General features: G+C 47.2%; 1 protein-coding gene across 1 annotated transcript; it reads left to right on the forward strand.

Moving 5' to 3' along the window:
• The first annotated feature begins 9,288 nt into the window (after positions 1–9,288).
• LOC102711552 (tobamovirus multiplication protein 2A) lies at positions 9,289–19,215 on the forward strand. Its single transcript, XM_006659204.3, has 7 exons — positions 9,289–9,396; positions 9,615–9,895; positions 10,480–10,579; positions 11,337–11,417; positions 11,510–11,614; positions 18,389–18,601; positions 18,694–19,215. Exons 2-7 carry the CDS (start codon positions 9,645–9,647, stop codon positions 18,799–18,801), a joined length of 858 nt encoding a protein of 285 aa, XP_006659267.2. The 5' UTR covers positions 9,289–9,396; positions 9,615–9,644; the 3' UTR covers positions 18,802–19,215.
• The last annotated feature ends 5,995 nt before the right edge of the window (positions 19,216–25,210 follow it).

The following is a 25,210-nucleotide window of genomic DNA, read 5'->3' on the forward strand; positions in this document are numbered from 1 at the left end:
CACATATTTGGGGTTTTGTATTGTGCCTTGCTCTCGAGTAGGTTGAACCGAGTAGACCTGATCCACATAACTAACTTGTAATCCAAAAAACTAGGAATCCCAAATTAGGATATAATCCCGAGGACCGCAAATAACTTTTAGAGATAGAATATGATGATTAAGTTGCAACCAACTAGATAGCCTTGCATATAACCCGACCCCATCATGTCTAACAGGGAGCAGAGGTTCCCTATGGGGGAGGATAGAACGAACGCTAACCCGCATACATGCTACAACGGCGACATGTTCCTCATGGAGAAACTTCAGACATAGCGAAACATAGTACACAAATAGGACTAGGATATTATCTCACCTTAAGGGTTGTATATAGGTGTGTCACCATTATTCGTTAGATCTCTCAAATAGTATCATAAAATATATTGCCGACACATATAGTTGACAAAGTACATGAATTTCCATGCATTTATTGGAAATGGTGCCCTGTAAATACTTATACGATGATACAGTGAGCGTAAGTTGCTAGGACAGATGCATTAATCTTGTACGTGCAACTATATATAATTCTTAAGTACGTATATCCTGTTTTACTATGCTCTTGATAGTTAATAATACTAGGAAGGTACTTCGTCACCCTCAAGACCAGAGGAAATTGAGGATGCACCACATTAGTTGTCGGTCCCCAATTGTGAGAACCCTATGTTTTGTTGTCAATTTTATAATTAGCCAGTTTGGAGGATTTATGCCTACACCAACCACTAATTTGAGGGTATTGCTATGCACCTGGGTTTACGCAGATCGATCGTAGGAATCCGCCTCACTATGATCCTTAGATGTTCTAGTCGTTTTTGGAGGATGCTCGCAGCAATCGCCACCCGAACAAGTGGGAATGGACGTAGGTTGATTCATGGGTTCTTCATTTGTCTTGGAGATTTGCTTCCTTCCAGTAGGTAGCCAAGTACCAAATCATCTTGGCTCTTCATTCTGCCTAATCGGACGATGGGCACGATGTGATACCTCCTCTCCGTGTACATATTTGGCCATGTAATGGTACCGGTAGCGTTGAAAGGGGTGGAAGGGTCATTTTGTATTTTCGCGTAGATACTATGACTTATGTCCAGGCCATGGCGGTGAGGTTGTGGCAGCTGTGATTGTGAGGTGGTGTTGTCAGCGGTGATGACGGCGGCCGGTGCACGGGTAGCCGTGGTGGCAAGGTGGTGGAGGGCACGGTGGTGCCGGCCACAGTGACGAGGTGATGGCAGGCGGTGGTAGTGGCTGTGGTACAAGGTGGTTGTCACGTCGTCAGAACCAGCGGTATAACAGCGGTGGCGGGGGCTTTGACGTCTACAACACCGAGGTGGTTAATTATGGGGTCATCTTAGCAGGCGATGTGACAACTGCTGTGAGGTGATCCTACTGTAATAGTAGAAAATTTCATTTTTGGGGCAACATTCTCTTCTTCTTCATTGCTTCTAGGATCTGTGTTGTATGATTTATTCGGTATTTTCATGAGTTCAATCATCTCCTGGTCTCTGTCAAATGTTCAATACCCTCCCTGCCATTGACTGATTTCCGTAATATGAGTGACTTCAATATAGATCATGGATAGATACAATGACCGACTTCAATATAGATCATGCATGTGTGAACAGTTGACCAGGTCAACTCTCCATGCAACGTAGATGCATGTAGCCATGCAAAGGTGTATGCATGCAGCCATGCACGTTCTCCTCCTCCTCCTCCTCCTCCTCCTCTTTCAAATATTTTTGCAATTTTCAGGCACTTTCACACCACGTTGTGAAGCTCATCGCAAACTCCTACCCTCACGATGTCGGTCTACCGTGCGCTACGAATCTTAGATCTCTCTCGACCTTAACTTCTTCCTGAGTCTAGTCCTGACCCGTCGTTGACCAAGGTTGACCTTTTAGTATCCTGACGTTCATCCCACCTTTTCATATGGTATCCTGAATGCTCCAGACCTTCGCTCCTCCCTTAGCGTAGTCTCGGTACTCGCCGTTGACCAAGTTTGACATTCATTGCCTACACACAGATAGACCAAACAACCGTTTTGGGTACAAATGTCGTAACCTGACCAACGTTAGCAAACACACACGCTTCTCTGACACTTGCCAATTTTCCATCATAATTAATCTAAACCACTCTTGGTTTTACATATAATAGTATATATATATATACACACACATTAGTGAAGTAACTAACTTAAAACCATAGCTATACCTGCCTAGTCTGGCTTTCCTCATGCTATCGACCCCGCAGTCCGCTCGGACCTGCGTTGGTCATCATTGCCCATACTCTGCCTGGGCCCATGCCGGTTACCGCAGGCCGCAACTCTGGCCTGACCCATGCCAGCCGCCGCTACCCTTCTCCGCCTGGACTATTGGCCACCTCCAGTGACCCCCTGGACCCACGCCGGCCACCGCGCTTTACTTCTAGCCATCACTAGCTGTTGCCCTCAACTTCGCCTAGACCGTCGCCGCCCCGTTGCCCGTCGCCATCTAGTTGCCAGGCCCCAGCCGGGGTTGGGTGCGGGGGATGTTTTGGCCCCGATCTTGGCTTCTGGGCCAGGGCTAGGAGAGGGGTCAGGGACCTCAGGGTCGTTCCTGCCCAACCTAGCCCCGACCCACCCTATTGTTAACCCTAGGTTGCCTAGAGCGGTTTCACGATCCTCCCTTTTTAATCATTCATGCAAGTGTCACCCATCGTTGGATCATGCTTCTCCACCTCACCACACGGTCTCTATTATCAATATTGCGAAAATCGTGGCGATTGCATTTAAGAATTTAAAATTTGCGCATCATTAGGGATAATCATGATTTTTCGCCGTATGGTCGCCTCACTTTCTCGCCCCCAAAAACAATATTGCAAACCTCATTAACAATGTAAAGAGCAATTTCATCGGATGTTACTTACGACTCAAGGTGTAAGATCATAGTAATGATTAAAATTTTGTGATGAACAGTTGGCTTGTAAATTGATAAAATTTGGTTGGAAAATAATTGTGGTGTTTGTGTCGGTGCATGTACTAATATTGGTCAGGTTGCGATATCTGTGCGAGGAAACAGTTGATTTGTCTCTATGTATGCAGGTGACTTGAGGTCAAATATGGTTAATGGTGAGGGCCATGACAAGGTTTAGTGAGGAACCGAGATCTGAATGGTCAAGATGCCATGTGACATGGTTGGACTAGAGACGTGATCCTTGGAGATCAATATCGGTCAACGGCGGTGGATCATGATTATGCTCAGGGAGGAGCTGAGGTCCGAACATCGAGTATGTCGGATGATGATTTTAAATATGAGGTGGCATATGGTAGATGGATACCGTATGGTATGGTTGTAACGGGCTTTACAAGTTGCGTGTATAAGTAGTGTATATATCCATGTTCGCGAAGGAAACCAGAAGGAATTTGGAGAGGTATATATGATGCTACGGTACGGCGAAGTACTGTAACATGCATATATGTGTCCGTACTGTGGCATGCAGTATGCATGCATGAACGATTCAGGTGACCAGGCAACGCAGCAGCAGCCCGCTTGGTTCATGGCTGTACGTAGCACGTTGCTGTCCTGTACGTATACGAGACCGATTACGATGGTTCGATCCGTGCGCAGGAGTTGGGTTCGGCCGTGTGGCTTGCGGCTGCGTTCGTTCGCCGACTCCAAGCTAATAGATAGATTTAGAGATAAATTACGTTGGTTATAAATAGGTACCGAGTGGTATGCTTTTGGTCTGTTTTTTTATGAGATATAGAATTAGACAATTTTAAGACGAGTGTTGTTAGTGTACTTTGTAAATATTAGTTGATGCAATAAAGTTGAGAGAATTCAATCCGATTTTCTGGATTCTGATCATCTGATCGGTGGCGCAGGAGCGCCGTAACCAGATTGGAGGTATAGAAGCGACGTAACCAGAGATAATCTCGGGAGCGGTGTAACTAGAGGTAATCTTTTATTTTGGCTAAAAAAAATTTGAATTTTGGTTCTACCTACCATTCACCCCTTTGTTAGTTGCGTTCAACTCTATTTCGATTCTACACGAGAGTTCATGAACTTATGAACTTATGGAACAATTTATACCGAAGCTCATTTGTGTCTGACTTGCTCTCACTAGGGTTTTATCCTTCTGCATGTGCATCACATGATGCCGGCTGAGATCCCCTGTTCCTAAACTAGAGGGTGGTCATAAAGTTTTCCAATATATTGTTTATTACACCTAGCATATGTTAACAGCCTCAAATTCATAGATGAATTTTTAATATGCATGCAGAAGAGTCAACCAGCATCCACGTGCCAGTGTAGTATAGTTTTCTTTTCTTTTTTTTTTAAAAAAACTTCACGTCGTTCTGCTGCATGGGAGAAGAGGGGCTAAATTAACTTGCCAAATGAGTTCTGCAATTAAAATTCTCATTAAAAAATTCCACCTGAATTTAGATGGCTGTCAGATAATGCATGCATATCGTTTTTCGTTCCGATGATGAGAGTACGTACAAGCTTCACTAGTTAAGCACTCCGATTCAATTAAGCACCTCGATTCAATTGAGCACTTCGATTCAATTAAGCACTCCGATACATATTAATTCCGATTCGGTTTTTCCCTTGTCGAGGAATCAGCAAACACAAGAGCTATATAAGCAGGGTCCTCTCTTGTTCCTTCATCAGAATCCTCTCGATCGATCGTCTCGTCGCCGTAGCTCTCTGCTCGGAGGTCGGCCATGTCGTCCCGGTCAGCTGATACGCTGGGAAACGACGGCGGCGCTTCTTCCGACCACAGAAACGATGCTGTCGTCGTCGTGCCATCGGAGGAAGCTGCTCCGACAGAAGGTGTGACTGCTGGGTCGTCCTCCGATGCTCCTACGGGGCACGCGTACGTCCACGGCCGTGACGACGTCGCGTCGCCGCAGGTTGGGCAGCGTGGCGGTGGTGGCGCTCCGGCAGGTAGTACGGATGCGTCAGTGGAACCACCCCTCGACCCCGCTGCCACGGATCAAGCACTTCGGCGATGCTACATCAGGCTTGGGAAGATGACCCAACACTTCACGGAGGCTTCAACAGCACTGCCAGCCGCCGCACCCGGACCGCCGGCAGAGAAGCTCATGATCGACGGGATTCGTGCTGCCGCCACGCCCAGACTGCCGCCGAGGAAGAACGGCGATAATGCTTGTAACGACGTGCCGGCGGCCGCACCGGCGGCGCTGGTGACGGGCGTCCGGTTCTACAGTTTCAGCCCGGAGTTGCGTAGAATTCTTGAGAACCTTGACGCGACGGAGCCGGAGTACGTCTGGCAGAAGGTTCTTGCGAAGAGCGACGTCAACCTCTACCACAACCGGTTTCTCGTCTCCTGCAAGGTCAACCAACTTAGCAATTGCCCGATCACCCATATTCTTACAGAGGAGGAGACGCACGTCGTACATAGCCCTACAGCCCCCGATGACATACAGGCCGTCGAGAACGCGGCTATGGCCGTCGTGCCCGTCCCCGTCGAAGAAGAGGTCACCGTCGAGGACGATATCATAAAGAACGAGGAGGAGGAGGAGGAGGAGGAGGAGGACAAGAAGAAGAAGAAGAAGAAGAAGGAGGAGGAGGAGAAGAAGAAGCCAGGGCTGACGGTGATGATGCTCGACAAGAGTGGCAACGGGTACAAGACGAAGTGCAGGTACCTCGAATCCAATGGAGGCTACAGGTTCATCGAGGAGTGGGGCAAATTCCTGAGGACCAACGGCATTGGGATTTCCGAAGGACAAGACTGGACCCGAAATGTCCTCGTCAAGCTGTTTGCGTTCCGGTCGCAGAAGCTGCCCGGAGCCCAGCAATGCGGCCACCCGAACGGCGCACTCGGCCTTGTCATGGAGCACCACGAGAGCGAGAGCAGGGACGGGGGCAACATTAGAAAGAAGAAGAAACCTAGGATGGCAATGTCGTCATCATCGGAGATCGCGTCGACGTCTTCAGCTGCGCGTGTGTCACCTGAGCCCGACGTGTCAGTGGCGGCGGGTGGTGCGGCGGTGGCGGCGTCGTCTTCTGCATCGGGTATGCGACCTAAGCGTGCGGCGGCGGTGGCGTCGTCGTATTCAGCTGAGGGTATGGCGCGTAAGCGTGCGGCGGCGGTGGCGTGGTCGTCTTCAGCTGCGGGTATGGCACCTAAGCGTGCGGCAGTGGTGGCGTCGCCCTCTTCAGCTGCGTGTATGGAACCTATGCGTGCGGCGGCGGTGGCGTCAACGTCGTCAGCTGTGGGTATGGAATTTAAGACTGCGGTGGCGGCGGCGGCAGCGTCGTATTCAGCTATGGATATGGCACCTACCCGTGCAGCGGCGGTGGCATCGTCGTCTTCAGCTGCGGCACGTATGGCACATACTCGTGCGGCGGCGGCGGCATCATCGCCTTCAGCTCGGTCACGTATGGATCATACCCGTGCGGCGGTGGCATCTTCGTCTTCAGCGGCGCGTATGGGTATGGCACCTACCCGTGCGGCGGCGGTGGCATCGTCGTCTTCCGCTGGGGCGGCGGCCACGGCTCCGACGTGGAGTACGGAGGAAGAAAAAAAGCGTGAATCAGAGGCGGTCGAAGGCATCCTCAAGCTACGTCGACTTTTTAGTTAGCTAAAAAGAATTCCTTTCAGTGTTGGTGATCAATTTTTTAATTTTAAATTGTTTAGATTTTCTACCCAAGTAGCTTTTACTAGAAAAATACTATGTTTTAAAATATAATTGTTTATAGGATGCTAATCATCTTAATTTTGTAACTAGCAAAATGCCCTTACGTTGCAACGGGCTTTAACCATACAATTTTATTTTATTTTTGGAATGTGCAAAAAAATTTATATGAATGAATTCAACTATTTAGCCTCAACTTCAATACAATACTGTTTTTTTTTAAAAAATAAAATTTATAAATTTAATCCCTATCTAAATATGTGCAGCGAACGTCGAAAATATTAGTGGTACCAATTATAAATATTGATTTAATGGTGATTTTAAAAAGTGGACACTTTCTTTTTCTTAATTTGGGAAGGTGTTTTTATTTAATTGGTTGAATATTGTATGTACTTATAATAAACTTTCGCATGGGCTTACCTTGACCAGATATGTTGGGCTGAAAATATATAAATTCATAAATTTTGAATTTAAATTCAGCGAAGTAGATAAAATGCATTAACAATGGCACGAATATGAAAAAAGTACAACTCGTACAAGAATAACTAAATACATACGCAATACATGAAGTGGAAAAAATACCATTTAAATCTACATGCACGGCTTGGATCATTATTTATTACCATGTGAGTATATACAAAAATAGTTAATAAAAATAAAAGCATTTATCTATTTTACAACGCACGTGCATTTTGTGAGTAACAATAAAAATACTAATCATGAAACTTTTTTAAATAAGACGGACGATCAAATGATCTTAAACGTAGATAATACAAAAAAATACACTTTCTATAGCAAAGGTAATCTATGCTTCATTTAAAAAAACAAATATTATAGAAAAAGTATTTATTTAAGAAACTTTTATATGAAAAGTTTTCCATAAAACACATTGTTTAATAGTTAAAAAGGTATAATAACAGATATCAAGCTAGTGGCTTATCTTATTCGGTAGAAAAACAATCTGAAAACCATGCTAATAGACATGTATGCTTAGCAACTTGTGGTAGAGGAATGTTCATATTCCAGACAACGAAAAGCGTTCACTAATTATCAATAAATTTTTATGTGTAGAAGGATGAATCAGTCTAAAACGCTGGATGCTAGCTACGCTGCTTGAACTTAACAACGTTCCTTGTAGCACAGTGATGAGTTTTCTTCTGTCACCCTCGTGACTCAGGTTCGATCCCGGCACCGGCGCTTGTATCTTTCTTTTTTATTATTCGCAAGTGGTCCAACGGCGAGCGCGCGCGACTGGGCCACTAGCGCGAGGCGGCCTGACAGGACGACGAACGATCGTGACCCACTTTGCTGGTGTTTAGATTGAGAAAATTTTTGGGAGAAATATCACGTCCAATGTTTGACCGGATGTCAGAAGGGGTTTTCGGACACGAATAAAAAAACGAATTTCACGGCTAGCCTAGAAATCGTGAGACGAATCTTTTGAGCCTAATTAATCCGTATTAGCACATGTTGGTACTGTAGCACTTATGGCTAATCATGGGCTAATTAGGCTCAAAAGATTTCTTCCATAACTGTGCAATTAGTTTTTTTGATTTATCTATATTTAATGCTTGATTTAGGTGTCCAAAAATTTGATTTGATGTTTTTGAAAATTTTTTTGAGAACTAAACAAGGCCTTTGTCGCACTCGCACGGGAGGATACCGCTGACGCTGCTGCTGCTCCTGACCCAAGGCTTTGTCCCACTCGCACCGGAGGATATCGCTGACGTTGCTGCTGCTGACGTCATCGATAAGGTCAGCACAGACGGACGAAAAGTACCGGCAGAATCGTTATCGCTTTTTATAATAGTATATAGATTAAGCATTTGTAGCATTTTTATATTAATACTTTGTCCATCTATTACTTCCTATTATATTTATTTGTATTTCACAAGAAACTATTTATACCCTCGAGAAAGTATTTCCTTGTTTCTTGCATATCATATAAATGTGTATGAATTTTTTAAAGAAAATAAGAAGATAGATTATAACATTAGATGTCATTATATAAACATGTAAAATCAAATTTTACTTGTACAAATTGCAACAAAAGACAAATGTGACAGTAAATATGTGTATACTAATAAGAGTTTAATTTTTTCTCTTTTTGATACAAATGGTGCAAACTCTCCAAGTATAAACTTTCCAAAAAGAAGGAAAGAAGTTACACAAAAAAAAAGAAAATAACCAGTGTTCGCGGGAAACCATCTGCACAAATATTTGCTAAATAGCCATTTTGTTCCAAAGGGCCATATAGAAATTTTTTCATAGGAATGTACTCTCTCCGTTTCATAATATAAGAAGTTTAACTTTTTGTTGTTTGACCATTTGTCTTATTTAAAAAATTATGGAAATATCATTTATTTTGCTTGTGACTTACTTTATTATCAAAAGAATATTAAGCACAGCTTGTCATTTTTTATATTTATACTAAATTTTTGAATAAGATAAATGGTCAAATATTGAAAAAAAGTCAAACCTCTTATATTATGAAATAGAGGTAGCAATATTTAAAATTCCTATAAAATTTATTTGTTACGAAGGAGCCCTAAATTCCAAACAAAAATCTCATCGAAAAAGGAAAATCCAAGCTTAATTCGGTCCGACCCCCTTGCGCCCAAATCGATCACGACGTCCGCGTCCAACCCCCCCTCGGCCTCGACGCCCGTCTCCTCGCCCGCCGCCTGCGCCGATCTCCATCCCGCCAGCAGCGGCGCCGCCGCTCGCCGGTGAGCATCCACCCTCATCCTCGTCGCCCCTTGGATCACTACAATCCGGCGCCTCTCCCCCCCCCCCTCCCCCTCCCTCTTCCCCTTAGCGACGTACAATTCGGTCCCCTCTCTCTTCCCCGATCCCCTCCCCCCCTCTCTTCCCAATCAAAATTCTGCGCGATTAGGGTTCAATTTCGATCTGATTGATTCGTGGTGGCGTTGTTTTCTTTTGTCAGATTGTATCTGCTGTCTTGATTAGATTCGTGATGGCGTGTCGGGGCTTCTTCGAATGCCTACTGAAGCTGCTCAACTTTGTCCTCACGGTCGCGGGGCTCGCCATGGTCGGCTACGGGATTTACCTACTCGTCGAATGGATGAGGATTTCTGGCGGCGGCGGCGGCGGGGCACCGCCGTCGCCCGCGCCGCCTGCTGAGTTGCTTATGTTCGGCCGCCCCATGCTCACGGCCGTTGCCCTAGGTGACGGTGGCAGTTTCTTCGACAAGCTCCCTAAAGCATGGTACGAGGAATTCAGTATTGTACATCCATTAACATGGTTTGACTTGATGCGCTTGGCTGAACGTGATTGTTTATCATTTCAAACAATTTGGATTAACAAATTTCGACGATCTGTCCAAGTCAGAAGCTCTGTTTATTGAAGGGATGGTTACCATTAGTTGAACTGTACCTATGATTACCTTTGGAAAGGATAATTAACAAATTTTGTACCTTTCGAACAGATAATTAACAAATCTTGTGGTCTCAATGATTTCTACTGTCTAAATCAGAAGCTTTGTTTCATGAAGGGATATCTACGATTAGGTGAACTGTACCTCTGAATACCTTTGAAACGGATAGTTAACGAGTTTTGTACATTTGGAAAGGATAAGTAACAAATTTTGTGATCTCGAGGATTTATACTCTAATGTGATAAATTTATGGTAGATTATGAGCCAAACTGATCCATCTCTTTCTTGAAGAGTATTTTGTTAGAAGTTCTGTAGTCACTTTGAATTTTTGTTTTTCAGATTCTGCAATAATAGTAAGTTTTGCATTATACTACGGGTGTTAATGGGTTTAGTAGAATTCATCTCTTCCATGCAGGTTCATCTATTTGTTCATTGGTGTTGGTGCAATTATCTTTGTGATCTCTCTGTTTGGCTGCATTGGAGCTGCGACAAGGAACACCTGCTGCTTGTGTTGTGTATCCTTATAGTGTTGTTTTAAGTCATCACTACTACTCTTTTAAAACTGCACGCACACAGCCATCTTTTTGCGCAGAGAAAAAAGATTCCCCACTAAAAGTTTCGATCCAATGTTGAATTGGCATACATCATTAAACAATATTGACAATTTTACCATGAGCATTGATTTACTGTTAGTCAGACTCGTACAGTTGCATTAAAACATGACTGATGTAATGACGCAAGGCCATATCGTGATAACCACATATGGGAGGATAGCCGGGTGGAGTCAGCTGCTAGGGGCGCAGGGAATTTAGATTGAGGAGAAGAACATATGGGGAAGGAATCAGAATAATATTGATTCATTCCTTCCTGAAATAAAGTCAAGATCCATCCTTGTATACAAGGAGAGACTTAACTCTAAGTAGCTAATGGATTAATCCTGTTTTAATATTGATACATCAATGATGTTTAAAATGGCCACATGAAATATGTTTTGCTTGATTGAATACAGAATGTACTTGAACAACATAAAACTTGTGTCGGTTTCAACAAGATATTCTCATAGAAATAAGCAATCAATATATTGTCATAGAAATAAGCAATCACAATATTAGCTTGCAGGCTGTTGATTTTCAATTTGTAAAGCAGCTTATATTTGACTGCAAGTAGTTCTTTGAAAAAGGTAAATGAGAAAAAGATTTATATCTCAGTGACTTATGTTTACTGTGATCCCTAATGGTAATGTAGTAAAATTGTTTTCTTTAACTCTAGAAGTACGCTTTCTTGGTAATATTGTTGATACTTGTTGAAGCTGGAGCTGCTGCATTCATATTCTTCGACCATAGCTGGAAAGACGTGAGGCTCTTGTTTTCTGCTAGTTTTAGAATAATAAACTAAATCATTGAGTTGTCCTTTTCTTGTTCACTTTGCTTGTAACTTCTGTGCAGGTAATTCCAGTGGACAAGACAGAGAACTTTGATGTAATGTATGACTTTCTCAAGGATAACTGGGAGATTGCAAGATGGGTTGCTCTTGGCAGTGTTGTTTTCGAGGTAAGAACAAAGTCAAATTGTTTTCTCGACCGTAAGTTCTCCAATTGCACTAGACATTTTTGTGTACAGCCACACACAATGGGCCGCAAATGATCTGGATCGTTGCTTGGATAGACAAGAGTTACATTCAAACATTCTAATTGGGTCACTGACCCAGAGCATCAATGCTGGGCTTGTTTTGTGTCATGTCCTGCATTCCTAATTTAGGTTCCCAATGAACTGGTGACCTTTGGTGGAATAATAAAGGCAGCATCTATTAGGGGTTGATATGGTTCTCTGCTAGCCTTTGCGTAGGCTTGCTCAATATGAACTAGCATTGGGTATGCAGAAAAAGAGCTGACTTGCCAGCTGATTTAGCTTGGTTGTGCTCGAAAGTTCTTTTTGAGCCATCGAACCGCGTTGGTTCTCCCATGACGCTGCAGATTAAGCCATGGTTTGCTAATGGCATCAGCATCAACTTCTATACATGTGTTCATATGGCCATGTGGACGTGTAGCATGGTCCCATAACTTATCTCTGACTGGTCACTGGGAGTTGCTGCAGATGGCCCGATCATTTCTTCATTCGTTGTTGATGTAATCTTGATTCCTTTTTATCCAGCTATGCCTATTATGAAGGTATTAAATTAATTAGGCCTACATAGCTGCATACTAATGTAATTTCCTGTCATGTGGGGCCGCCATTATAGGCACCGATCAGGGGCCAAGATAGGGCGTGCGTTTAGGCATGCACTCAACATGCATGGAAAGCTAGATTCACGGAGTTGGTTTACTTAGTTTATTTCCTTGGATATTCAGGGAGTTTGTTTCCTTAGTTAGTTACTCTATTTCCTTAGTTATTTGGGCTGCGTGCCTATATATAAGATGTAATCGGTACTCTTGAGGATTAAGCAAGAAATAATACTTTTACTCCCTCCCCTTTCATCATCGGGCAGCCGGGCAAAAACCCCGACGCCGCTACCGGCCGAGGCTACGAGTTACGTAGCCGAGGTCCCGCCGTTTTGGGCATTGACGCCCTTGACAACTTGGTATCACGTTCCAGCCGATCCGCCTCAACTCCACTGCCGCCGCCCACTGCGCTGCCGCCGCCGCCCACTACGCCGTCGCCGCCGCCCACCGCGCCGCCGTCGCCCACTGGCCACTGCTCCCCTATCCTCTCCATCGTTGTCCGTCTCATCACCGATGGCGGACCCGACACCGGCTCACCTCGCGGACCTCATCACCAAGTTAACCGCGACCGTCGAGAACCTGCACGCCAAGATCACGACGCTCGAGCAACGCACCACTGACTCTTCATCATCCGCTCCACGAGGACCGTACTCGGGCGAACACCACCATGACCGGCCGCTACGTTTCTAGAAGATGGACTTTCCCAAGTTTGATGGCAAATCCAATCCCCTGGCGTTCACAATCGGTGCGAATCCTACTTCCACCAACAACGCATCGCCGAGGAGGAAAAGGTATGGATGGCTTCCTACAACCTTGAGGCAGGCGCCGAACTATGGTACATGCAGATCCAGCGAGACGAAGGCACACCATCGTGGCGGTTCTTCACCGAGCTCCTCAACACCCGCTTCGGACCACCTCTGCACTCCAACCCGCTCGGTGAACTGGCAGCATGCCGGCGCACAGGTTCGGTCGTCGAGTACCAAGACCGGTTTGAAGCTCTACTGCCCCGCGCCGGTACACTCACAGAGGCCCAGAAAGTACAGCTCTTCACCGCCGGTCTGCAACCGCCCCTCAGCCTCGACGTCGAGATCCACAACCCGCAGACTCTCGCCCTTGCCATGAGTCTCGCGCGCAAGTTGGAACTGCGCGATCAGTGCGCAGGGGCCTCCGCGTCCCAGCCTCGCCACCAGCACAAGGGCCTCCTGCCGACGCCCCCGTCACACCCCGCCTTCCCTGCGCTCACTCCGCCGGCCGCGTCCCAGCAGGCCCCAGCAACGCACGAAGAGCGTCAAATTCGGTGCCTTTCCAAGGCCGAGATGGAGGAACGCCGCCGCCTGGGCCTCTGCTTCAACTGCAATGAAAAATTCGGCCGCGGACACAATCGTGTCTGCCAACGCATCTTCCTTCTCGACTTGGCATGCGAGGATGACGAGGAGGATCCCGTGGCAGACGCGCCCGCTACTGACGAACCGCACATCTCGGTCCATGCCATCACCGGCATCTGCACCAGTGAGACGATGCAGGTCTCCATCAACTTAGGAGGTGTCTCCCTCCTCGTTCTCCTGGACTCCGGCTCCACCCACAACTTTGTAGCGGAGGAGGCGGCCACCCGCACCTCGCTGCAGCTCTGGTCCGGGAAGCCCCTGCAGGTTACGGTGGCTAATGGCGACCACGTCCCATGCCCGGGCGTGTACTGCGGCGCACCGTTCAGCACCAACGGCGAGTCGTTCACCGCGGACCACTCGCTGGCTATGATGTGGTCCTGGCCACACAGTGGCTTGCGTCCCTAGGGCCCATCCTCTGGGACTTCGGCACCCTCACCATGTCTTTCTGGCGCGGGGACCACCAGGTGTGCTGGCACGGCCAGGCCGGCCCGCCCAGTCCAGCCATCCGGGTATGCACCGGCTCCAACCTTCTACCGGCTCTCCTGGACGAGTTCGCCCCGGTCTTTGTCGAGCCGAAGGGCATACCACGGCATCACGCTTCTCCTAGGGTCAACACCGGTGGTGGTCCGCCCCTACCGTTACCCTGCCGCGCACAAGGACGAGCTGGAACGACAGTGAGCCGCGATGCTGGAACACGACATTATTCGTTGGAGCTCCTCGGCCTTCTCCTCGCCCGTACTGCTCGTGCGGAAGGCAGATGGCAGCTGGCGCTTTTGTGTCGACTATCGCGCATTGAACGCCCTCATGGTCAAGGACGCGTACCCAATTCCGGTGGTTGACGAGCTGCTTGACGAGCTCCACGGCGCCCGCTTCTTCACCAAGCTGGATCTTCGCTCGGGCTATCATCAAGTCCGGATGCGACCCGAAGATGTTCACAAGACTGCTTTTCGCACACGATGGCCTCTACGAGTTCCTGGTGATGCCATTCAATTTGTGCAACGCCCTGGCAACGTTTCTAGGCGCTCATGAACGACATCCTGCGGCCGTTCCTCCGGTGGTTCGTCCTCGTCTTCTTCGACGACATCCTGATCTACAGCACCACGTGGACTGATCACCTACGTCACGTCCGCGCCGTCCTCGACGTTCTACACCAGCACCGCCTCTTCGTCAAGCGATCCAAGTGCGAGTTCGGTGCCAACTCCGTCTCCTACCTCAGCCACATCATCTCCGCATCGGGCGTCGCCATGGACCTGACCAAGATATAGGCCGTCGCGGACTGGCCGGTCCCGTGGTCCCCACGCCTGGTGCGTGGCTTCCTCAGCCTCGCTAGCTACTACCACAAGTTCGTTAAGGAGTTCGGCTCGATACCCGCGCCCCTCACCGCCCTTCTACGCAAGGAGGGTTTCTCCTGGTCCGACGAGGCCGTGGCGGCATTCACGCACTCAAGACCGCCGTCACTACGGCACCCGTTCTTGCGCTACCCGACTTTGCCCAACCCTTCCTTGTGGAGTGTGATGCTTCTACATGGGTTCGACGCCGTCCTCTTGCAAGGGCAGCACCCGGTGGCCTTCTTTAGCCGACCGGTCGCACCACGCCACAGATCGTTGGCGGCCTACGAGCGCGAACTTATTGGCTTCGTTCTCGCCGACCGTCATTGGAGACCATACCTATGGGGCCATCGTTTCCTGGTACGTACTGATCATTTCAGTCTAAATTTTTGCTCGACCAGCGCCTGGCTACCATTCCGCAGCACCACTGGGTGGGCAAACTTCTCGGGTTCGACTTCTCGGTCGAGTATAAGGCGGGTGCCACCAACAATGTGGCCGACGCCCTGTCCCGCCATGACACCGAGGAGATTGTCGTCCTCGCCATGTCCAGGCCGCGGTTTGACTTCATCGACTGGCTACGCCACGCCAACTCCACCGACCCGGCCTTGGTGGCACTGGGTGAATCGATCGCAGCAGGACAGCGTGCCACACCATGGTCCATCATCGACGGCCTCGTGGCGTTCGTTGGCCGCCTGTACGTCCCTGCGGCGTCACCCCTCCAAGAGCTGATCACCGCCGTCCATGAGGATGGTCACGAGGGTGTGCAACGCACTCTACACAGGGTGCGTCGTGATTTCCATTTGCCCTAGCTCTGCCGGGCCGTCCAGGACTTCATTTGCACCTGCGCCACTTGTCAACGGTACAAGTCTAAGCACTTGCACCCGGCCGGACTACTGCTGCCTCTTCCAATTTCCTCGGCAGTCTGGGCGGACGTTGGGCTGGATTTCATCGAGGCACTTCCACGCGTTGGTGGCAAATCTGTCATCCTTACGGTGGTGGATCGCTTCAGTAAATATTGTCACTTCATTCCCCTCGCGCACCCGTACACGACGGAGTCAGTGGCCCAGGCATTCTTCGCCGAGATCGTACGCCTCCATGGCGTGCCCTAGTCCATTGTCTTAGACCGGGACCCAGTCTTCACCTCCATCTTCTGGCAGGAGCTCATGCGGCTCACGGGCGCCAAACTGCACATGACGACCGCGTTCCATCCCCAGTCAGATGGACAGACGGAGGCGACCAACAAGGTGATCGTCATGTACCTCCGCTGCCTCACTGGTGATAGGCCCTCGACAATGGCTGCGCTGGCTACCTTGGGCGGAGTACGTCTACAACACGGCATTCCAGACTGCCCTATGCGACACTCCATTCCGAATCGTCTACGGTCGTGACCTACCTTCCATTCGCTCCTATGAACCTGGCGAAACGAGGGTTGCGGCGGTCGCCAAGAACATGGAGGAGCGGGATGAATTCCTCGCTGATATTCGTTATCGCCTGGAGCAGGCCCAGTCTGTGTACAAGCGCCACTTCGACAAGAACCACAGGGAACTTCGCTTCGCCGTTGGTGATTGGGTGTGGCTCCGCCTTCGACAACGTGCCACGGCTTCCTTCTAGGCTCCAACCTCGAGCAAACTCAAGCCCTGCTTCTACGGACCATACCACGTCGCTGCTGTCGTCAACGACGTCGCATACCGCCTCGAGTTGCCACCCCGGGCCTGGCTACATGACGTCTTCCACGTCGGCCTTCTGAAGCGGTTCATCGGCACACTGCCAAACGCACCCCCGGCGCTTCCACCGATCCACCACGGTGCTGCTGTTCTAGAGCCAGAGCATGTCACTCGTTTGCGCTTAGCACGTGGTGTCCAACTTCTGGTCCACTGGAAAGGTGAACCGGCTGCCTCTGCTACGGGAAGACGCTGAAAGCTTCATGGATCGATATCCACACTTCTAGCTCGAGGACGAGCTGCTCGTCGAGGGGGGGAGAGATGTCATGTGGGGCCGCCATTATAGGCGCCAATCAGGGGCCCAAGATAGGGCGTGCGTTTAGGCATGCACTTAGCATGCATGGAAAGCTAGATTCAGGGAGTTGGTTTCCTTAGTTAGTTTATTTCCTTAGATATTCAGGGAGTTTGTTTCCTTAGTTAGTTAGTCTATTTCCTTAGTTATTTGGGCTGCGTGCCTATATATAAGATGTAATCGGTACTCTTGAGGATTAAGCAAGAAATAATACTTTTACTCCCTCCCCTTTCATCATCGGGCAGCCGGGCAGAAACCCCGATGCCGCTACCGGCCGAGGCTACGAGTTACGTAGCCGAGGTCCCGCCGTTTTGGGCGTTCACGCCCTTGACATTTCCAGAGAAAGCTCATAGAACAAAGCTGCTTCCCTTGCTTGCTTAGTTATATAGAATAGACGTTCTGGTTTAGTTTTGCTAGGTTAGACAAGCTGTACCAAGCCAGGATTTTCTTTCCTATTTCTGGAGGCAGTTAATTGTTCCTTGACAAATTCATGTGTTCCAAATGAAACTTAACATTCTTAGCAATCACCCTGGAGTCTTTCCAACAAAAATCATTATTCTACTTAAAGCAAAACAATTAAAAAGATAGTGCAATATGATCAAAGAACATACTCCCTCCGTTTCATAATGTAAGACTTTCTAGCCTTGTGTAGATTTATATGGATGCTAATGAATCTAGACATATATAAATTATATATTCATCAATTGATAAATTTAGGCAAGGCTAGAATGTCTTACAATATGAAACGGAGGTAGTACTTGTTTGAAGTCCTGATGACTTTCTGGCCTCCTGTTTTATACAAAAGAAGTAATTGAAGAAAAAAATTAGAAGGTACATCTCGAATTTAGGAATAGATGTAAATTATTTCAAAACTTACTAGTCATAGAAAAAGATTTGCCTTTATACAAATATAAATGAGCATAAGTTTCAGTTAACCTGTCACTGCTGTAGCTGATAGATTCACAAACTCCACGCTGATTAGGGATGTGTCACACCACTCCATGTGAGGGACACGATGGTGCTCTTTCTGTTAACCCTGTCCTTGGCATCTCTTTATCACTCAGTCTAGAGGTCATAGCTCATGACAGAGTAAGAAGCCCACAGTCCATATGTCCTGTCCATAGAAAATGAGAGGCAATATATCCTGGTGGTCCTGTGCACGCAACAAACAGGGTAAGCCGGCAACCAGCTGTTTATTTAAGTTAAACTAGAGTGGGTTGAGAAGTACCCACAGGTGAGCCCATACCTATCCCTTGGAATTAGATTGGCTGTAATTTGCTGATGATTTAGTTCTGGATTTTTATTGAGAAGTGCTTTTGTTTTCTTGGACAGCTAATCTAGTACGGATTGATATAAGTTATGTAATATTGACCTCTGCAGGTATTGCTTTTCCTTTTAGCACTGGTTGTCAGGGCAATGAACAAACCCGCTGAATATGACAGTGATGATGAGATCCTTGCAACTTCTAGAAGCACTAGCATCCGGCAACCACTAATTCATTCACAAAATGCTCCTGCTACTGGTGTTCCCGTTGCAACCCTTGAGCAACGTGCAAGCAGAAACGATGCATGGAGCCAGAGGATGCGTGAGAAGGTACGTGCATCATGGACTGGCTGCAACAGCACTAATCATTATCATACATATGGACTGTCTCCACTAACTAAACACTAATATTTATAATGCAGTATGGTCTGGACACAAGCCAGTTCACCTACAATCCATCAGACGCAGGCAGATATCAGCAAAATGGTGCCCCTCCAGCTGAAGAAAGGAGCCGTTGTGTTATAATGTGAAAATGGTGCCCCTCCAGCTGGCGTACTCCAGTATGGTGTTTTTTCATGGGCAGGTTTGTGCAGTTGGTCGTACCGAGTTATTATTCAGTGTGTCCTGTGAAGATCTGTTGCATTGTCGATTTGTCATACTGATGTGCTCACGGAGTGCTCTACGCACCGGTAATTCCCATGTCATGAGTGAGCTGCTATTAGATACGCCATTTTATTTTCCTGTTTTTTGGTGTATCTTTTGTATACTCCTTTTCTTCTCTCTGCTAGCTTTTGCCCCCGTTGTACAGAAGTTATATTCAGTTTGACGTTATAATCACGTTTATGCGAGTTTTGGTTTGTGCTATGAAGAGGAGTCTTTTTGACAGTCCATTACTCCATTGTTTTTATTAATGAATCTAAGGCCAATCTCAATGGAAATTTTATGGGCAATAAATAGGATGTCATGTAGATATTTTTGATGATATGGCAAGTATTAATGAAGAGAGATAAAATGAGTTTTATAGAGATGAAATCTTCTATATGCACTGTTACCTAGCTGCATGTAACCTAGAAAACAATAGATGAAACTATGCATTGAGAGGGATGTTTTATCCTAGTTTTAAACTTTTTAGATGACATGTCATTCTAGATAATCGTGTCCATGAAACTTACATTAATGATGGCCTAAGAGCAAGTATAATAGCAGGCTATAAGCTGACTATATACTTATATGGAGGAGAGAGGGGATGAGATAGAGTGTAAACAGGCTGTTAGCTTATAGCCAGCTTGGACATAGGACCTCAGAAATTAAATTCCGTGAGAATGACATGTGGGTCCTACATAAGAGAAGACTATAAGTAGTTTTATAGCCAGTTTGTTGGCTATATTATTAGCCTTGCTCTAATAAGACCATTGGGCACGCTCGGCGAATGAATTAACTGCCAATCTCAGGCTGAGCGATGGTTGGAGAGAAACCATCAGCTATTTAAAGCTGGAAAGCTGCCGTTTTCCTTCTTTTCTTCCACGATCTGGGACTTGTGCCCGATCCAAGGCAACACGAGCGGCGCTCACGCTCGGCTGATCTTAGGCTCTTGGACGGCCACGATCTCATGCATCATCGTAACCCGGTCCGGTTGGACAGTCTTGTTGCTAGGATCGCGCACACGATCACGAGCACATCCACCATCGAACGAAAGGAAAAAAAAGAGGGAAATGAGACATTACCCTAACGATGAGATAACCTGTTAACGGTTGCCGAAAACACAGTTCACGGTTGTCCGTCGTACGAACCTCGATGATGAAGGCAAAACGTCCAGCGACGACTGACAACAGCTGCTGATAGAACAAGACAACGGAATTGCGCATAAATACCATATTCGCACGATGACGTTTTTGGCTCACACGAACAGCCGCGATCTATAGAAGAGAACTTTGCACTAATTGCAAATTCGCATGGACGACCTATGGCTGCAGCAGGCACATGGGCACGATGGCACACGAAAGCAGGATTCGGACGGGAGCAAGCAGCAAGAGGGCAGTGTAATATGCCACTGTTCAAATAGGATATTTTTCGGTCATAAATAATAGGAGGTTCGAACATTCAACTTTTAATTTGTTCCTCAAATAAACAATCTGACACTGAACGCATAGAGTTCGTCGAATAATGTGAAAAAGAGTATAATCTTGTGTTGATCGAAATCTGGATGAATTAGTAGTCGGCAGATTAATTTGGACCATTGGATTATCATTAATATACTCCATTAGCCAATAGGGAAAAAAGAGAAAAAAGATATGAGATCGATCCTGCCACATTAACTTAAAAAAGAGATCGATTAAAAGATTTGGTTTTTTGGTGTTGTGTTTTTCGTGGCGAGGCAATGGCGATGACTTCATCCTCCAGTTAGATGGTCCTTTTTAATTTCACTATAAAGATATGGTTTTTTGGTATTTCTTTCATTCACCCTCTCAGATAGTCTCGGTTCTTGTGTTTCAATTCTACACAGTGATGAGCCTTTTGACCAAGTATTTCAGAATTCACTACAAATTTCTGGTTTGTCATAACGGTAAAAGTAGAGGAATTGTATATTGTTTTTTCTAATTTGGGTACAAACAGTACGAAGTGTCAACCATTGATCCCATATTGAGGATGCAGGTATTGGATGGATACACCCTATGCGGAATATGTCATGTGCTATGTACCAAGCCTAAGTGAAAACTTGAAGTGTTATTGCACTCGGCTAAGAAAATACTCATGCATTTTAGGCGAAATAATCTACTAATTATTTAATTGATTGTGTCCATAAATATCGCTCGGGCCAAGAGAACACAGGTGGAGACCACTCAGGTCAAGTTACTCCAGCTTTTCGGAGATACCTAGCATAGCAAGTCTTATTATATTTTACGTTTAGTTGTCTCCATTTGAGAATAAAATCGGAGGCTACACCTATTAATTTTATCTATACGATGCACATAAAAATCATCCATTTTTGGAAGAGCTCTGATGACACTCCATGTTTACCTATGTTTATCTGAGCATACAGTCGGGGGCTATGTGTTGTGGTAGCATGTCATTGGACGGTAACGTGTTGTAGGGCTATGTGTTATGTGTATAGCGGTACACCTCTGATTAGAGTAAAACTATTTGAGTAATCATGCCCGTGGTTATGGACGATCTGCTAGATTCACCATGATTATCCTCATCATTAACAACATGGCTTAATTGGAACTCGTGTAGTTCAGATGTTGGGTCGTGTAGTTCATATGTTGGGCTAGGTCTGTCTCAACGTGGTGATGGGCACATATTATGGCTTAGTCAAAGATAACTATCGAACCTCTCAAGGCCTGTCACAGATGACTCATATATGATGGACACACATTATGGCCTTTCACGGATGATTAAATACATTTTTTTAAAAATATGACAAAAGCTCATCTTTGACGGGCTAAAATTACGGCCCGTCACGGATGAGTCATCCGTGACGGGCCTTGAGTTCCGGCACATCACGGATGACTTATCCGTGACGGGCTCTTTTTATGGCCCTTCACGGATGGCGAAATACACAACAAAAAATCTTGATTTATTGGCTAGCATCACAATGTTCCTAGCTATGCCCTCTAAAAAAATAAGAGAAAATCCACTGTCCACTGAGTTTGTCACCTTTCATTGATACTAGAAAGAACACGCGGCTTTGCCGCACCGCAACGTAGATCGGTACGTAGATGTAGATGGGTCAGTCTATTACATACATACATATGCCATTGTAATAATTGAAATATTATATATCTTTCAAATCACCTCTATTTCTTTATCTTATAACCATGAACTTATGTCTTAACTGCAACGATCATTTTTTTATTTTTAACAATAATGTCTCTCCTATAATTTTCTAAATTTGATTATCTAGCTATTAAAATTGCTAAGTATTTTTTATGTGGCATTTCATATTGTATTAGATCATCTTTCACTACCCCAATGATTTTAATACTAAAGTGAACATGTTTATGTTCTTCAATTAGATTGCGAGCATAGTTAAATGTTTACTAATTGATTATGTTCATCAAGCTTTTTTAAAAGTTGTTTTGCTATATAAGGATTAATATTTATATTTTACATTTCCTGTTTATTTAGAGCTCGTATTCTATTTTCAATTGCATTCATAATATCAAAAACATATAGTTCAGCATATTTTGGAGTATTATCAGACTTAGGAAAAAAGAGATCCCATACGATGATGTATGTATCCACTTACAAGAAATGCTACTGTGCTGGTAGCTAGCTAGCTACCTTAGCGACAATCTCCCAGCGAGCTCTTGCAAAATGATGGTCTGTGATTGACCCTGTCAAGTGATTAAACTGTAGTTAGTTTTGTTTAATATTTTTTGGGTGAAATATCATACCGAATGGCTAAAGTGAATTTATTGTAGGCACCGACAACGCCGAGGCGGCAGCCGCAGCAGGGAAAGAAGACAGGTTCGACACAGAAAGAAGGCCCGCGAAGGATCCGAAGACGAGCCGTGTTCTGGATAATTGGACGACGACGCTAACTTGCTCGGATAATCGGACGATTCAAGCTGCGCCACGTGGATATGCTCATTAGCCGATAAAGTGCATGGAATTCGGTATTTGAGATGGCACTGAGTTTGTCAAGTTCTATAATATGTCCTCTATTTTGCTGAATCTCTACGTCATACCCTTAAGGTAACAGTCCGTTAAACTTTAGTTATCTCTAGGGTTTACTTTTCTTAAATGCCAAAAATACCCTTCACTCAAATAATATCACACAGAGGTGAAAGAAGGCAGCTCGATTGGATTTGAGCCACGGAGGAGGGGGAGGAGAGCACGCAAGCAACCATGCCGCCGGCTGCATCCTTAGCACCGTCGCCTGCGAGTCCGGCCCCAGCGCCGGCGCTAGCAGCTGCGTCCCTGCCCCCAGCGCCAGCAGCCACGTCCCCGCCCTCAACGCTGGCGCCGACGGCTGCATCGCCGACCCCGTCGCTCGCTGGCTCCGCGGCCTCTCCCCGCGGGGCCAGCGCCGCCGGCTGGCCCTTCCCCGCCTCCAGCACTGCCGGTGACCTCGGTGGCCTCTTCCACCCCTCCAGCGCCGCCGACTAACCCTTTGTCACACCCGGAGTTTATCCTAAGCCTAAATTCGTAAGAAAAAATTGTAAATAATAATTGGCTTAATTAATTCAGGAAAAATCCATCTAAGGAATTAATTTAATTAAATCGTGGCTCGCAAATCGATTAACTGGATTTAAACTCAATTGGAAGAAGTATAAAATTTTGCCAAACAATTCAATTTAAAATTCGGGAAAAGTGGGGTTTTCCTTTTTCCCTCCTTTTTCTTTCTTTTTTCCTTCCTTCTCAAATTGGGCCGAAGTCCAATTTTCCTCCTTTCTTTTTCTTTTCCCTTTTCTCTTTTTTTCCTCTCCTTCCCAGCCCGGTCCAGCCGAGCCGGCCCATCCCCTCCTCCCTCCGCGCGCTCCCCTCCTTCTTCCCTCCTGGGCCGGCCCCAGCCACTGCCTCGACCCAGCTCCCTTTGCCCGCGCAGAAGTCCGTATCTCCTCCCTGCGCCGGCCGAGCCCGAGTCAGCCGCGCCGCCGCCTTCCCCCTCGCGCCCGACTCGGTCTCCAACGACCGCCCGCCCTAGCCGGCGCCACCTCCCCCTATAAATTCCCCTCTCCCGCACGCCGTCGCCACCTTTCGTCCGTCGCTCAAGCCGCCGCCGCGCCCGACCTCGCCGCCGCCGCCGCACCCGATCTCCTCCGCCGACGCCGCTTGAACCCGCCGCCGGCCGTCATCCCGCGTCCCGCCGTCTCGCTGACTTGCCGCCGCCGTTCCCATCGCCGGTAAGCCGTCGCCGCTCCCCTCTCCCCTTCTTTTCCTCTCCGCGGGATGTCACAGAGGCCGCCGTCGCCGCCGCGCGCGTGCGTGCCTTGGACGTCGCCGTCGCCCCTTCGCTCGCCGTCGCCCCCGCCTCGCCGTCGCCGACGCCACTCCGTCATCGCCGGAGTGCCGCTGCGCCCGTCGCTTCATCGTCGTTGCCTCCCCGAGCCAGCCGGCGTTCCCCTCGCATCGCCGCGGTGCACCTGTTCGCCATCGGGCGTCGTCCCCTCGCCGTCGCCGCCGAGTCACCTCGCCGTTGCCGCCCTCCGCCGACGTCGCCTGGTCGTACGTCGCCGCCCCAACGCCCGTTCGGCCGGTCGCCACCTCACCCCTCCGTCCGGCCGAAGTCGTCTCCTCCCACCTATCTGTTCTGTGTGGCCGACAAGTGGGGCCCGTGCGTCAGCCGGTCAACTCCCCTCTCTCTCCCTCTCGCGCTGACCAGTGGGCCCGGCCCGTCAGCCGGTCGCCACCCCTTTCCCCTCTCTCCTTCTCGGGCCCGCCTGTCACCCTCTCCCCTTCTGCTCTCCTTCCCCGAGACCCACCTGTCATCCACGTGTCTCCCCTCTCTCCCACCGACAAGTGGCCCCCACCTGTCGGCGCCACCTCCCCCTCCGCTGACATCATCGCCCCATTTAATTGCGCAATAATTGATTTAGGACTTTTCTGTTTAGCTAAAAAACCTAGAAAACTTCTAAAATTCATAACTAATTCATCTAGTATCCGTTTTAGTCCGTTCAAATTTCATTAGATTCATAAAATTGTCAAGAATCCATTAAAAATACTTTCTTTTACTGTTTTGGTAGAGTTTGTGCCTGTTTTATTTATTTTTGTGCTTTGTCGCTTAGATTCGGACCCCGTCGAAGCGCCGGTTTATTTCGAGATCGTCGCCGAAGTATCCCAAGGACCAGAGCAAGGCAAGTGGCACTCATCTTTAATCATATTGAACCTATTATTGCAAATTCCCCGCTTTATTTATTCAAATATGCAGTTTTAAATAAAGTATTTACTGTATTTATTTTTCAGGTAATCATTATTATTATGCCGTTGTTTATC

This window comes from Oryza brachyantha, chromosome 8, assembly GCF_000231095.2.
Source record: "Oryza brachyantha chromosome 8, ObraRS2, whole genome shotgun sequence".
NCBI lineage: Eukaryota > Viridiplantae > Streptophyta > Magnoliopsida > Poales > Poaceae > Oryza > Oryza brachyantha.

Coding starts and splice junctions, on each gene's coding strand:
- LOC102711552 (XM_006659204.3), top strand. CDS start 9,645: ATGGCGTGTCGGGGCTTCTTCGAATGCCTACTGAAGCTGCTCAACTTT. Junction 10,580..11,336: donor ACACCTGCTGCTTGTGTTGT/GTATCCTTATAG, acceptor TAACTCTAGAAG/TACGCTTTCTTGGTAATATT. Junction 11,615..18,388: donor TTGGCAGTGTTGTTTTCGAG/GTAAGAACAAAG, acceptor TGACCTCTGCAG/GTATTGCTTTTCCTTTTAGC.